The following is a 16,437-nucleotide window of genomic DNA, read 5'->3' as shown; positions in this document are numbered from 1 at the left end:
TAATAGCCCAATTTCATAGCCTTAAGAGTGTGCATATCATGAATGCTTGGTCTTGTTGGATTTGTGAGAATATACTGAATCTACTGGTACCTTGTTTCCCATGTAACAATAAGAAATATACTCAAAACCTGGATTAATCTTTTTAGCCACATAGCACTACTATTATTCTGAACACTACTGTAAATGTAAATTTGTTGGGTCAACATGATGAATTTGTGTTACTGTACTTAATTACCATGGGTAAAGCCAAATAGATTTGTAAAGATAAATTTAAAAATAATAGTAAGTCCCTTTGGCTGCTCGCTGTTTGTGCTTGTGGTCCCCACAGCAAGTCCAAGGTGGATCTGCATAAATTGTGCTGATCCAACCAAACAAAGTTAAGTTGACATGTAACTGTACCATTTTAAAAGTAGTTGTAAGCACTTACAGGGCAGGAGTGAGTGGCCAAGTGGTTAGTGCACTTGGTTTCAGTACAAAAGGTTCCCGGTTCAACCCCACCCCTGCCACATTTCTCCATGTAATGTGGAGTTGCATCAGGAAGGGCATCTGCTGTAAAACCTGAGCCAATTTAACATGCAAATCCACCTCAGATTTCCTGTGGCAATTCTGAGTGCAAACAAGAAAGCAACTGAAGGGACTTACTTTTTATTTTTGTTACATTTACCATACAAATCTAGTTGGCCTAAATTATGGTAATTGAGTAAAAGTAACACAAATTCATTATGTTGACCCCCAAAAATTTACATTTAGGTCTACATTTACCTTTTCAAATCAAGTTGGCCTGAACCATGGAAATTAGGTAACAGGAACAGAGGGGAGGTGATGGTCTAGTGATTAAGGTGTTGGGCTTGAGTCCAGAAGATCATGGGTTCAAATCCCCACCTGACTGGAAAATCACTAAGGGCCCTTGGGCAAGGCCTTTAATCCTCTATTGCTCCCGGTGTGTAGTGAGCGCCATGTATGGCAGCACCCTGACATCGGGGTGAATGTGAGGCATAATTGTAAAGCGCTTTGAGCGCCTGATAGATGGAAAAGTGCTATACGAGGTCTATTAGAAAAGTAGCCGACGTTATTATTTTTTTCAAAAACCATATGGATTTGAATCGTGTGATTACATCAGACATGCTTGAACCCTCGTGGGCATGCAAGAGTTTTTTCACGCCTGTCGGTTACGTCATTCGCCTGTGGGCAGTCTTTGAGTGAGGAGTTGCCCACCCTCTCGTCGTTTTTTCATTGTTTAGGAATGGCTCAGAGACTGCTGCTTTGTTTGATAAAATTTTTTTCAAAAACTGTAAGGCACAACTGAGTGGACACCATTCGATAAATTCAGCTGGTTTTCGGTAAAATTTTAATGGCTGATGAGAGATTTTGGTCTGGTAGTGTCGCCGTAAGGACGGCCCACGGTGCCTGATGGCGATCTGCGCTTCGAGGCGGCAGCGTCTCGCCGTTTCAAGTTGAAAACTTCCACATTTCAGGCTCTGTTGACCCAGTAAGTCGTCAGAGAACAGAGAACTTTCAGAAGAAGTCGGCATGAGGAGTTTATTCGGACATTCCATTGTTAACGGACATTTTGTAATGAAAGAACACGCGGGCAGAGTCACATGTCGGCCAGACCCGACCGCGGGGGGTCGCGACAGGAAAAACACCTCCATTGGAAACCTTAACGGGCAAGTTGGAACATGCCCAAGCTGTTAAACAATTTCTCAGTTACTCACTTGTTGAAAGCCATCAAAGGCCACCTGAATTTCACAAATGGTTTTCAACACGGAGGTGTTTTTCCTGTCGCGGCGCACACAGATTCGGCAAGTTGTCACGGAAATGACTCGGCGAATTTGCGCGCACGTCTTTCATTACAAAATGTCCTTAAACAGTGGAATGTCCGCATAAAGTCCTCATGCCGGCCTCTTCTGAATCTTCTCTGTTCTCTCACGACCTGGGTGAATTAAGCCTTAAATTAGGATGTTTTCAGGTCGAAACAGGCCGACGACGGCGCCTGGAAGCGCTGCAGGACGTCCCGCTCCGTGGGAAGTCCTTACACCGACAGAAACACCCCATAATCTCTCATCAGCCATTAAACCTTTCACCGAAAACCAGCTTAATTTCTCGAATAGTGTCCACTTGGATATTCCTCACAGGTCCAGAAAAAATTTTGATAAAGCAACGCGCGCCGTCTTGAGCAGCGTGTGAAACAAAGGAATTCAGCCGAGAGGGCGGGACCACATCTCACTCAAGGCCTGCCCACAGGGAAATGACGTCACCGACACGTGTGAAAAAACTCACGAGGGTTCAAGCATGATTGGTGGAATCGCACGTCATTCAAATCCATATAGTTAAAAAAATGAATAAAAGGGTTGGTTTATTGTCTAATAGACCTCGTATAAATGCAGTCCATTTACCATTTATTTCAGAAATTCAGAGCCCTGGTGTACAGTATAATACGGCCACATTAATACATTCTGTATAAGGATTGCTTTTGAATAATCCAGCAAACAAGAAACCAAATGCAGGTAAATGGAATCTGTATCCCCTGTGGGTGAATGTAATAATCAGAACAACAATGAAAAAAGAAAAAATGTCATTATTTATATAAGCAAAAGAAGTAAGGGACTCACGGCAGCAGGGCTTCCTGAATGTTTCCCCACACTTGTTTCCCTGTCATGACAATCACCAGCTGTGTGGTCAGCTCAATAAGACAGCCTCCAGGGTCACACTAGAACAAGAGGCCCATGCTTTAACCTGCCCTTATCTACAAAAACAATGGTGCTAAAAGAAGAACTTGCATTTACAGGCATGTTTCAGTGACCTCCTCCTCAGCTCACCTCCTCATTCCTCAGTCTGCTCCAATTGCCAAACATGTACGAGTAGTCACCAGGATAATTCACAAATTTGCCTTTGAAGAAGGCAACATAGAAACAAGACGAGTAGTAGTTGACAAACTGGAACAGGAACATCTTCATGGTGAGTCTGTTCTCATACTCCAGATGGGTTTTGGGGATTTCTGGAAGAAGACAATGGTTTAAAAATGATTCACAGAGCAGGAACAAATTGTACAGTCTGTTTGAGGCACTCTGAAGTACAAGTTGTTTATATGTCATCTTTTATTTATCAAGATATTGAGCGTGGTTGAGCCACAATCTGTCAATTTGTTTGACTGACTTTCTGAATACATTAATGAAGAACCTGTTGCACAATCATTAAATTTGGTGTACAGATACATCTGTAGGCAAAGGCTCAGGCACTTCTGGACAAATTCAGTACTTTTTTCCTCATTAAATAAGAATAAATAAATAAAAATCAGGCTCCTTTACACAATTTAAAAAAATCTCAAAGTTAAAACAAATTTCTTCAATGAGGTGTAAATTCAATAAATCTGCTGTGACATACTTTTTCTCGAGAGTGGACAATAGGGGCCACAACATTTCTACAGTAAAACAACACCAGCAAAAGTAGAAAACATTTAAAAATGCAACAACAACAAAAAAAAAATAAGCCAAAAAAAAAAAAAACCTTCATAAATTCACCAGCAGACTGCTGCAACAAAGAACATCCTGCAAATTGATATATACTCAAACTCGTCTAAACTGTCATCGTAGATCAGAGCCTTCTGCGTGGCTGAAAACCCTCCCCATAGCCTGATGCGCACCTGCTAAACGACATAGACCACAAGGGCTGTGGTTTTTCACTTTTCCGTTTCACTCCTTCATCTCCCATTATATTTTAATAGTTTTTGCAGTGCGCATGCCGATTACATTTCGATCATGGATCAAATACATTTGGCAAAAAGTCTGCAAATGTGACCAACTTTACAACAAGGAGTTAAAGAACTACAAAAAAAAAAAAAAAACACTCAAATGACTTGCAATTCTTGGAGGGAAACTGCACATACTGTAATGTTAGTTTGGAGGCTGATGAATGTATAAAGAAGTGGCTCTTATTGAGGGACAAATTGATCCAGAAAAAGCCTGTTACTGTGGTAAATTGCATTAAGACACCCACCAATGTGATGGGGAATTTTAAAAGGGGCACGCACACATTGACGTCATTGTATGGCCACAGAGTTACAGAGTTGTAGACACATAAATCAGGCATTAGGATTTTAAGGTACCACTCTGCAGTGGACTTAGAAAAAAGTGTGTCTTGACCAAATGTAATACTTTTTAATGCACATAATACCCAGTGCTTATGTTTTTCTGACAGTTTTGACCCGCCCATTAAATGAGGTCTAATTGGTTCTGGGGATTCTGCGATCAATCTACGGGGATTCCCTGTAGATTGTTCTGCACCTCCTGACTGTAACTAATCCATCATATACACTCAACAAAAATATAAATGCAAAACTTTTGGTTTTGCTCCCATTTTGTATGAGATGAACTCAAAGATCTAAAACTTTGTCCACATACACAATATCACCATTTCCCTCAAATATTGTTCACAAACCAGTCTAAATCTGTGATAGTGAGCACTTCTCCTTTGCTGAGATAATCCATCCCACCTCACAGGTGTGCCATATCAAGATGCTGATTAGACACCATGATTAGTGTACAGGTGTGCCTTAGACTGCCCACAATAAAAGGCCACTCTGAAAGGTGCAGTTTTGTTTTATTGGGGGGGATACCAGTCAGTATCTGGTGTGACCACCATTTGCCTCATGCAGTGCAACACATCTCCTTTGAATAGAGTTGATCAGGTTGTCAATTGTGGCCTGTGGAATGTTGGTCCACTCCTCTTCAATGGCTGTGCAAAGTTGCTGGATATTGGCAGGAACTGGTACACGCTGTCGTATACGCCGGTCCAGAGCATCCCAAACATGCTCAATGGCTGACATGTCCGGTGAGTATGCCGGCCATGCAAGAACTGGGACATTTTCAGCTTCCAAGAATTGTGTACAGATCCTTGCAACATGGGGCCATGCATTATCCTGCTGCAACATGAGGTGATGCCGATGAGCTTCCCTCAGACGGTTTATGACAGTTTGTGCAGAAATTCTTTGGTTATGCAAACCGATTGTTTCAGCAGCTGTCCAAGTGGCTGGTCTCAGACGATCTTGGAGGTGAACATGCTGGATGTGGAGGTCCTGGGCTGGTGTGGTTACACGTGGTCTGCGGTTGTGAGGCTGGTTGGATGCACTGCCAAATTCTCTGAAACGCCTTTGGAGACGGCTTATGGTAGAGAAATGAACATTCAATACACGAGCAACAGCTCTGGTTGACATTCCTGCTGTCAGCATGCCAATTGCACGCTCCCTCAAATCTTGCGACATCTGTGGCATTGTGCTGTGTGATAAAACTGCACCTTTCAGAGTGGCCTTTTATTGTGGGCAGTCTAAGGCACACCTGTGCACTAATCATGGTGTCTAATCAGCATCTTGATATGGCACACCTGTGAGGTGGGATGGATTATCTCAGCAAAGGAGAAGTGCTCACTATTACAGATTTAGACTGGTTTGTGAACAATATTTGAGGGAAATGGTGATATTGTGTATGTAGACAAAGTTTTAGATCTTTAAGTTCATCTCATACAAAATGGGAGCAAAACCAAAAGTGTTGCGTTTATATTTTTGTTGAGTGTACATATAGTGGATTTTGTCCATTTTATACATAAAGCAGACTTTGATTATAATGGACAAAATTCACTGGTCCACCTGAATCCACTATATGCGACTTTTGCTGTGTGTGTGAGCATATATATATATATATATATATATATATATATATATATATATATATATATATATATATGTACACACACAACAAAACAAAATAGAAACCTGCAAACACAGAACACAAATAAATACAATCTGCAGCACATGCAACAATTTAATTTGATGACATACCTGCTCTTAATTCACACAGCACACACAAACATAGAAACACTTTGCAAAACTTCACAACATAACCAGAATAACACATCAAGGTTTCTGCGCATGAGGACTTTTACAGACAGACTGTTCAGTGCATTGTGGGCCTCCACTCTTTATCTCTGCCTGGTTGCCAAAGCTGAGTAAGTTTACTTAATTACCATATTCATGTTTTTTACTCTTATGCAAGCTATATTTTCACCTGTTGCTATTTTATTTGCAATGTAGAACAGGAGTCAGTTAAAAATCCTGCAGGCAGAAACATCCATTGTGTTGCATTTCTGTATTTGTGTGTGTTGTGTGAATTGGTAGCAGACACGATGTTGTATGGCTGGGGGGCCTGGCTGCCTTTTTGTTTCTGTCTTTTGTTTTTCCTTCCAGGTGGCTTGCATTTGGGACTGAGTGGCTGTGTTGCTGAGGTTATCAGGACCTCACCCTGATCACCTGCGGCTCGTCAGGACTCACAGCTGTGGTGCATCTATATGGATTGGAACATGGTGGCATTTAAGACTGGAGTATACAGTGTGTATTTGCCAGAGACTCGACCTTGTGACCAGACGGGTGAGATCGTCGTCTCGGGAGCCATCTCATCATCAGTGGATGCAGAGAACGTCCAGGGTTTGATGCACGGTCTGTGAAAGAGGAGGGGGTGAGGTCTCACGCTCGTCAGCACACTTCCTGAGGTACGTTAGATTTTGTGACTAACGTTTATACAGTCAGTAAATGTGGTGTCCCTCACACCTTATTATATTGAGCTGTACGTTAGTCATGTATCAGCTTCCACTGCAGTGGAGCTTTGTGAACTGGATGTTCCATGCCTGCAGGTTGGGAAGCTGATTAGTAATTAAGCCAGGAAGTGTTTGCTGTTTATGTACACCTTTGAGTGGTCTCTCTGTGTGTAGAGTGTGGACTCACATAATGGTTCCTTCTTTCACAGACTCGGTTTGTTGCGGCCACCTGGGGGGTGTCGGCGGGGTCCTTGGGTCCGAACGGCTTCTGGCTCCGGACCGTTAGCGCTGCTGGGAGCGCACCGTATCACCACCACGCCAGACCGCACACTCTTTTGTTGTTTTGTATCACATCACTGTTATGTATTAAATTCAGTTAGCCTTTGTACCGTGCTCTGCTTATTTCATACTGGGTCCTTCAAACGCTGGTCGGTTCTCCGAGCTGCGTCCGACACATAACACACGACCAAAGTATCTTGTTTCATGTGCTGGTTATATTTGTGTTCTCTGTGTTTGCAAGCATTTTTTAATGTGCAAGACATTTTTGATGAAACTGTCTGTTGTTGAGCTGATGTTAGTGTATTTTGTATTTGTAAATGTTTTCTGCATTTGTTTGTGTTGTATTAATTGGGTAGTGTTGCGGCCCCTAGGCGTCTACGGTCTGACTTCACCACTCCACACAGATGCTTGCTTGTAATGTTGGGGAGTGATGATTAGATATACACATTTCCCCAGGTCACGCATGTATCTCTTTTGTGTAAAAAACCTGAAGATTTTGTTTTTGTTCCTTTGATTTATAGTCAAAAGAAAAAATATGTAATTTCCCCATCATGTCAAAATGAATCAAGATCAAGATTCATTAAGGCAGTTCTGAGGGAAAATGTTAGTCAAACCCAGAACTCTCAAAATGCACTAAAGAGGCCAGTGAATGCAACACCTCATTTTCCACATTTCTTACTTTCCATGCAGATGTCACTGTCAGACTGCGTCTGGTACTTCGCTGTATACTCTAGACCTTCAGATGCTGTTATTTTTGTGAATAATGTCAGAGTACCTAGAAAAAATAAAGTCACTTATCTGGGCCATGATTTGTATGAGGATATTTTTAAATTATCTGCTGAGAAATGTGTTGCAGAGTTTAATCATCAGTGTAACATGTTTTTTGCTGATTGTAAAAATGCTAATGCTTCATTAGAAATGAATTATTTCACAAGTATTGTACTTTCTTTTATGGTAGCCAAATTCTTCCTTTGTACTCAAATTAATTAGAAATAATTTATTGTGCATGGAGGAAAGCTATTCGGAAGGTCTGGCGTGTGCCATATACTCCTCATAGTAACATTTTACCATATCTTGCAAATACTATGAGCATTGATCTCTTGCTTGCAAAGCAATGCATTAAATTTATTGATAAGTTGTGTAATAGTGATAACAATGTTGTCTGTACCATTACCAATATGGGACTGTTAGGTACCCATTCTGTGATAGGTGCTAATAAGAGATATCTCATGTATAAATTTAATTGTGATATTAATAATGTGTGTACCTCTTGGCAGCTTAATTTTGAAAGTTACTTATTAAGACTTGCACTGCAAATTAAGGAGCTCTGTAAAATGAGAGACAGTTGCGAAGTGGGCTTTTTGAATGAACATGAATGTCATTTGATAACTTGTTTATGTACAGGGTGACAGCCTGGAGCTGTTTTAAGATTTTTTTTATATTTGTTTTAAATATGTTTCATTTTTAGTGTACAGCATTTTGTTGTGAATAAAGAATTACAAACAAACAAACATATTTCAGTTGTTTGTTACATCAGGTGGAATTCCTTTACCCATATCAGTGATCCAAATGGCCACCCTCTCATAAAAGAAGTTCAGGATCATGATGATGACAAAGTTGATGCAGGAAGCCGTGACAGATGTTGCTAGCTGCGGTGTGATGAGGTTGCCCACCAACTGGATCTTCCTCATGGGGTCTTTCATGATGCTCGCGAAGGCAGCGAACACGGCCAGCCTGTACGCTATGACACCAATAATACAGGCCACGATCAGAGAGATCTGTGGGGAACACACACACACACACACACACACACACACACACACACACACACACACACACACACACACACACACACACACACACACACACACACACACACACACACAAAGTCAACAGTGCAGAACTCAGCATGAGTGAGCGTGTATGCAAGAGTGTGAACACCCACAACTGAGAAGAACATGCATTTACCCAGAAGATAACAGTGGCTGTTGACAGGCAGAACCGCGCACACTTGCTGGTGACGGGGAGATACGGCTCCATTTCCTGAAATGTGTTTTATGTTTAGAAAATTTTCTGTTTTCTGAACCAAAGAGCTACACTGCATCTATTAAGTACTGTTAAGTTTGTAGGTTTGAACGAGGCACCTGAGTGATCCTGTTGAGCCTCCTGTTCGTGCATCTGATCTCAAATTCTGGTCGGATTTGAAGCTGCTGCTGTTCCTCTTCAAAGTCCACCAAGTCCCACTCGTACTCCAGGCGGGCTTGGCGTCGTTTCCAGAACTCCAGAAACAGAGTGACTACAAATCAGTTAGAGGAATTAACAAAACAATCTCTCTCTCTTCCTATTAATGTACAAAGGTTTATAGCACCATACAATTTTCTGCAAAATGTAATGTTTAATGTTCTTTTGTTTCATTAGTTTTAATAGAAGGTTGAATATGGCATGTCAACATATTCTTATCCCTGAAGAAAACCCCAGAAAAAACTTTAATGTGATTATTTTTTCAATGCATTGTAAAATCTGTGTAATTTATATATATATATATATATATATATATATATATATATATATGTATTCTTCTTTGTCTTTCGGCTGTTCCCGTTAGGGGTCGCCACAGCAGATCAATCGTTTCCATCTCACCCTGTCCTCTGTATCTTCCTCTGTCACACCAACCACCTGCATGTCCTCTCTCAGCACATCCATAAACCTCCTCTTTGGTCTCCCTCTTCTCCTCCTGCCTGGTGACTCCATCCTCAGCATCCTTCTCCCTATATACCCTGGGTCCCTCCTCTGCACATGTCCAAACCATCTCAATCTCACCTCTCTGACTTTGTCTCCAAACCGTGCCACCTGAGCTGTCCCTCTGATATGTTCATTCCTAATCTTGTCCATTCTTGTCACTCCCAAAGAGAATCTCAACATCTTCAGCTCTGCCACCTCCAGCTCTGCCTCCTGTCTTTTTGTTAGTGCCACTGTCTCTAAACCATACAACATAGCTGGTCTCACTACTACTTTTGTAAACTTTCCCCTTCACTCTTGCTGATATTCTTCGATCACAAATCACTCCTGCCACCTTTCTCCACCCACTCCACCCTGCCTGCACTTTCTTCTTCACCTCTCTACCACACTCTCCATTACTTTGAACAGTTGACCCCAAATATTTAAACTCATCTACTTTCACCACTTCTACTCCTTGTAACTGCACTATTCCACTGGGCTCCCTCTCATTCACACACATGTACTCAGTCTTGCTTCTACTGACTTTCATTCCCCTTCTCTCCAAAGCATATCTCCACTTCTCCAGACTAGACTCAACTTGCTCTCTACTCTCACTACAGATCACAATGTCATCTGCAAACATCATAGTCCATGGGGACTCCTGTCTGATCTCATCTGTCAACCTGTCCATCACCACTGCAAACAAGAAAGGACTCAGAGCTGATCCTTGGTGTAATCCCACCTCCACCTTGAATGAGTCTGTCATTCCGACTGCGCATCTCACCGCTGTCACACTATTCTTGTACATGTTCTGTACTACCCTAACATACTTCTCTGCCACTCCAGACTTCCTCATACAATGCCACAACTCTTCTCTTGGCACCCTATCATAACCTTTATCTAAGTCCACAAACATACAATGTAACTCTTTCTGTCCTTCTCTGTACTTTTCCAACAGTATTCTCAGAGCAAACATTGCATCTGTAGTGCTCTTTCTCGGCATGAAACCATATTGCTGCTCACAGATCTTCACCTGTTTTCTAAGCCTAGCTTCTACTACTCTTTCCCATAACTTCATGCTGTGGCTGATCAGCTTTATGCCTCTGTAGTTACTGCAGATCACCCTTGTTCTTGAAAATAGGAACCAGCACACTTCGTCTCCACTCCTCAGGCATCCTCTCACTTTCCAAGATTTTATTAAACAATCTGGTTAGAAACTCTACTGCCATCTCTCCTAGACATTTCCATGCCTCCATTGGAATGTCATCTGGACCAACTGCCTTTCCACTCTTCATCCTCTTCATAGCAGCCCTCACTTCTTCCTTGCTAATTTCTTTTACTTCCTGATTTACTCTCACCACATCATCCGGCCTTTTCTCTCGCTCACTTTCTTTATTCATCAACTCTTCGAAATATTCCCTCCACCTTCTCAGCACACACTCCTCACTTGTCAGCACATTACCATGTGCATCTTTTACCACCCTAACCTGCTGCACATCCTTTCCAGCTCTGTCCCTTTGTCTGGCCAATCGGTACAAGTCCTTATCTCCTTCCTTACTATTCAACTTCTTGTACAGCTCGCAATATGCCTTTTCCTTTGCTTTTGCCACTTCTCTTCTCGCCATACGCCGCATCTCCTTGTACTCCTGTCTACTTTCTTCATCTCTCCGACTATCCCAAAACTTTTTCGCCAACCTCTTTCTCCTTATGCTTTCCTGGACCTCTTCATTCCACCACCAAGTCTCCTTGTCTTCCTTCCACTGTCCAGATGTCATACCCAGTACTGCCCTAGCTGTCTTCCTCACCACATCTGCAGTACTCTTCCAATTGTCCAAAATTGCTTCCCCTCCAACTAGTGCTTCTCTCACCTGCTCGCTAAATTTCACACAACAGTCTTCCTCCTTCAGCTTCCACCATCTGATCCTTTGTTGAGCTCTCACTCTCTTCTTCTTCTTTACCTCTAAAGTCATCCTACAAACAACCATCCTATGCTGTCTAGTGACACTCTCTCCTGCTACCACCTTACAGTCTGTGATTTCTTTTAGCTTGCATCTCCTATAAAGAATGTAGTCCACCTGTGTGCACCTTCCTCCACTTTTATATGTTACCCTGTGCTCCTCCCTTTTCTTAAAGTAGGTATTCACCACAGCCATTTCCATCCTTTTTGCAAAATCAAATACCATCTGTCCTTCCCCATTCCTATCCTTGATACCATATCTACCCATTACTTCCTCATCACCTCTGTTCCCTTCACCAACATGACCATTGAAGTCTGCTCCTATCACCACTCTTTCATGCTTGGGCACACTCTCCACCACCTCATCTAACACACTCCAGAAATTTTCTTTCTCCATCTCACAACCTACCTGTGGGGCATATGCACTGATGATATTCATCATCACCCCTTCAATTTCCAACTTCACACTCATCACCCTGTCAGACACTCGCTTAACCTCCAACACACTTTTAACATACTCTTCCTTTAAAATGACCCCAACACCATTTCTCTTTCTGTCCTCACCATGGTACAACAACTTGTACCCACCGCTGATGCTCCTGCTCTTACTTCCCTTCCACTTGGTCTCTTGCACACACAATATGTCTACCTTTCTCCTCTCCATCATATCAGCCAGCTCTCTCCCTTTACCAGTCATACTACCAACATTCAAAGTCCCCACTCTCATTTCCACCCTTCTAGTTTTCTTCTTCTCCCGCTGTTCGTGGCAACGTTTTCCTCTTCTTCGTCGTCGTCTTCGCCCAATTTCCACTGGCACCCTGTTGGGCAATAGCACCAGTGGCGGACGTTGTTAACCCGGGCCGCGACCGATCCAGTATGGGAATTCGATTCTGAGTCTGCATAGTTGGGTTGGCTTGTTTTACGCCGGATGCCCTTCCTGACGCAACCCTCCTCATTTATCCGGGCTTGGGACCGGCACTCAGAATGTACTGGCTGCACACCCCATGTGGCTGAGTTATATATATGTGTGTGTATATATATATATATATATATATATATATATATATATATATATATATATATATATATATATATATATATATATGTATGTATGTATGTGTATATATGTGTATGTATATATATATGTATGTATATATGTGTATATATGTGTGTGTGTGTGTTATTTAATGCTGTTTATCTGCTGAAAGTGAGTCCTGATCTTTCCTCTATTACACTTGCAAAGAGCACACTGGAGTTAAAGCCAGTCCAGTGTACATTTTTGACAATTTAACAGCTCTGGCATGTGTTAAGAAAAGAACAACAACAAAACACCTTCAATCCAAGCTGCTCTTTTATGTTTTTATAAAAAAAAAAAAATAGTAGTGAAATTAGGACAACCAGCGTAAACTGACTGAACATTTTAGTTGTAAAAAATGCATTAATTGTCATTGTTATTATGCATTTATTCATTATCTATACTTGCTTGTTCCAATTAGGGGTCACTTGTGAACTGGAGCCTATCCCACTGGGCAGTGGGGCACACCCTGGACAGGACACCAGTTTGTCACAGTGCTACTACTACTACTATTATTATTATTATGTGCTAAAATAGTTTTAAAATGTCTTCAAAATTGGACATTTACTTGGGTGGGGGAGGTGGGCCCACCGGCTACATGTGTACAGTGTGAAAGAGGTTGGAAGAAAACAGACATGATGATGAAAAGAAAAACGTATTTCTGTCGAAGGTGAGACCTGATTGTCCGCTAAGAAGCATATTTTTGATATGTGCCACCAGTCAGAAACCGACCTGGACGTTTACATGCAGCCAATAACCCTTTCATAACCGGAATATTAGCAATAACCTGGTTGAGCACGGACATGTAAACACCTGCAAAATCCTGAATATTCTCATATTCCGGTTTTTAAAAACCCGAATATGACCCCTGGGTTACTCCTTTTCTAACCCGAATATCAGTTCATATAAACGTGCATCGGAATATCCCCATAGAAAGGAACATTAGTTTGTGTTCTGCGCATGTCCTATCCGCAAGAAATCTTGGTCTTTTGAGTACAGCAACTACTTGTATGCGGCGCGCCCAACCCACCGGACACCACAGAAGCAGAGATAAACAAGCATGGGGAAATCCAGACGCGGCAGCACAGCACCACACTTTTGGAGCGAGGAGGAAACCGAGTACTTCATTAGTATTGTGAAAGACATGAATATCAATCAATCAATTTTTTTTTTTATATAGCGCCAAATCACAACAAACAGTTGCCCCAAGGCGCTTTATATTGTAAGGCAAGGCCATACAATAATGATGTAAAACCCCAACGGTCAAAACGACCCCCTGTGAGCAAGCACTTGGCTACAGTGGGAAGGAAAAACTCCCTTTTAACAGGAAGAAACCTCCAGCAGAACCAGGCTCAGGGAGGGGCAGTCTTCTGCTGGGACTGGTTGGGGCTGAGGGAGAGAACCAGGAAAAAGACATGCTGTGGAGGGGAGCAGAGATCGATCACTAATGATTAAATGCAGAGTGGTGCATACAGAGCAAAAAGAGAAAGAAACAGTGCATCATGGGAACCCCCCAGCAGTCTACGTCTATAGCAGCATAACTAAGGGATGGTTCAGGGTCACCTGATCCAGCCCTAACTATAAGCTTTAGCAAAAAGGAAAGTTTTAAGCCTAATCTTAAAAGTAGAGAGGGTGTCTGTCTCCCTGATCTGAATTGGGAGCTGGTTCCACAGGAGAGGAGCCTGAAAGCTGAAGGCTCTGCCTCCCATTCTACTCTTACAAACCCTAGGAACTACAAGTAAGCCTGCAGTCTGAGAGCGAAGCGCTCTATTGGGGTGATATGGTACTACGAGGTCCCTAAGATAAGATGGGACCTGATTATTCAAAACCTTATAAGTAAGAAGAAGAATTTTAAATTCTATTCTAGAATTAACAGGAAGCCAATGAAGAGAGGCCAATATGGGTGAGATATGCTCTCTCCTTCTAGTCCCCGTCAGCACTCTAGCTGCAGCATTTTGAATTAACTGAAGGCTTTTTAGGGAACTTTTAGGACAACCTGATAATAATGAATTACAATAGTCCAGCCTAGAGGAAATAAATGCATGAATTAGTTTTTCAGCATCACTCTGAGACAAGACCTTTCTGATTTTAGAGATATTGCGTAAATGCAAAAAAGCAGTCCTACATATTTGTTTAATATGCGCTTTGAATGACATATCCTGATCAAAAATGACTCCAAGATTTCTCACAGTATTACTAGAGGTCAGGGTAATGCCATCCAGAGTAAGGATCTGGTTAGACACCATGTTTCTAAGATTTGTGGGGCCAAGTACAATAACTTCAGTTTTATCTGAGTTTAAAAGCAGGAAATTAGAGGTCATCCATGTCTTTATGTCTGTAAGACAATCCTGCAGTTTAGCTAATTGGTGTGTGTCGTCTGGCTTCATGGATAGATAAAGCTGGGTATCATCTGCGTAACAATGAAAATTTAAGCAATACCGTCTAATAATACTGCCTAAGGGAAGCATATATAAAGTGAATAAAATTGGTCCTAGCACAGAACCTTGTGGAACTCCATAATTAACTTTAGTCTGTGAAGAAGATTCCCCATTTACATGAACAAATTGTAATCTATTAGACAAATATGATTCAAACCACCGCAGCGCAGTGCCTTTAATACCTATGGCATGCTCTAATCTCTGTAATAAAATTTTATGGTCAACAGTATCAAAAGCAGCACTGAGGTCTAACAGAACAAGCACAGAGATGAGTCCACTGTCCGAGGCCATAAGAAGATCATTTGTAACCTTCACTAATGCTGTTTCTGTACTATGATGAATTCTAAAACCTGACTGAAACTCTTCAAATAGACCATTCCTCTGCAGATGATCAGTTAGCTGTTTTACAACTACCCTTTCAAGAATTTTTGAGAGAAAAGGAAGGTTGGAGATTGGCCTATAATTAGCTAAGATAGCTGGGTCAAGTGATGGCTTTTTAAGTAATGGTTTAATTACTGCCACCTTAAAAGCCTGTGGTACATAGCCAACTAACAAAGATAGATTGATCATATTTAAGATCGAAGCATTAAATAATGGTAGGGCTTCCTTGAGCAGCCTGGTAGGAATGGGGTCTAATAAACATGTTGATGGTTTGGATGAAGTAACTAATGAAAATAACTCAGACAGAACAATCGGAGAGAAAGAGTCTAACCAAATACCGGCATCACTGAAAGCAGCCAAAGATAACGATACGTCTTTGGGATGGTTATGAGTAATTTTTTCTCTAATAGTTAAAATTTTGTTAGCAAAGAAAGTCATGAACTCATTACTAGTTAAAGTTAATGGAATACTCAGCTCAATAGAGCTCTGACTCTTTGTCAGCCTGGCTACAGTGCTGAAAAGAAACCTGGGGTTGTTCTTATTTTCTTCAATTAGTGATGAGTAGAAAGATGTCCTAGCTTTACGGAGGGCTTTTTTATAGAGCAACAGACTCTTTTTCCAGGCTAAGTGAAGATCTTCTAAATTAGTGAGACGCCATTTCCTCTCCAACTTACGGGTTATCTGCTTTAAGCTACGAGTTTGAGAGTTATACCATGGAGTCAGACACTTCTGATTTAATGCTCTCTTTTTCAGAGGAGCTACAGCATCCAAAGCTGTCTTCAATGAGGATGTAAAACTATTGACGAGATACTCTATCTCCCTTACAGAGTTTAGGTAGCTATTCTGCACTGTGTTGTTATATGGCATTAGAGAACATAAAGAAGGAATCATATCCTTAAACCTAGTTACAGCGCTTTCTGAAAGACTTCTAGTGTAATGAAACTTATTCCCTACTGCTGGGTAGTCCATCAGAGTAAATGTAAATGTTATTAAAAAATGATCAG

At 41.5% G+C, this 16,437-nt stretch overlaps 1 protein-coding gene across 4 annotated transcripts in view; it reads right to left on the bottom strand.

Annotated features, from left to right (window-relative positions):
* The window catches only part of ano5b (anoctamin 5b), a 202,296-nt gene that overhangs the window by 19,161 nt on the left and 166,698 nt on the right, over positions 1-16,437 (bottom strand). For all 4 annotated transcript variants that reach the window (XM_034191614.1, XM_034191588.1, XM_034191597.1 and 1 more), the window contains 5 exons: positions 9,009-9,160; positions 8,833-8,907; positions 8,417-8,642; positions 2,820-2,998; positions 2,613-2,710 (listed from right to left, as the gene is read on the bottom strand). In XM_034191614.1, coding sequence (XP_034047505.1) covers positions 2,613-2,710; positions 2,820-2,998; positions 8,417-8,642; positions 8,833-8,907; positions 9,009-9,160 — 730 coding nt within the window. The remainder of the gene's footprint in view (positions 1-2,612; positions 2,711-2,819; positions 2,999-8,416; positions 8,643-8,832; positions 8,908-9,008; positions 9,161-16,437) is intronic.

This window comes from Thalassophryne amazonica, chromosome 2, assembly GCF_902500255.1.
Source record: "Thalassophryne amazonica chromosome 2, fThaAma1.1, whole genome shotgun sequence".
NCBI lineage: Eukaryota > Metazoa > Chordata > Actinopteri > Batrachoidiformes > Batrachoididae > Thalassophryne > Thalassophryne amazonica.
Note: the sequence above shows the minus strand (reverse complement) of the source record. Positions and strands in the feature narration are given on the sequence as shown.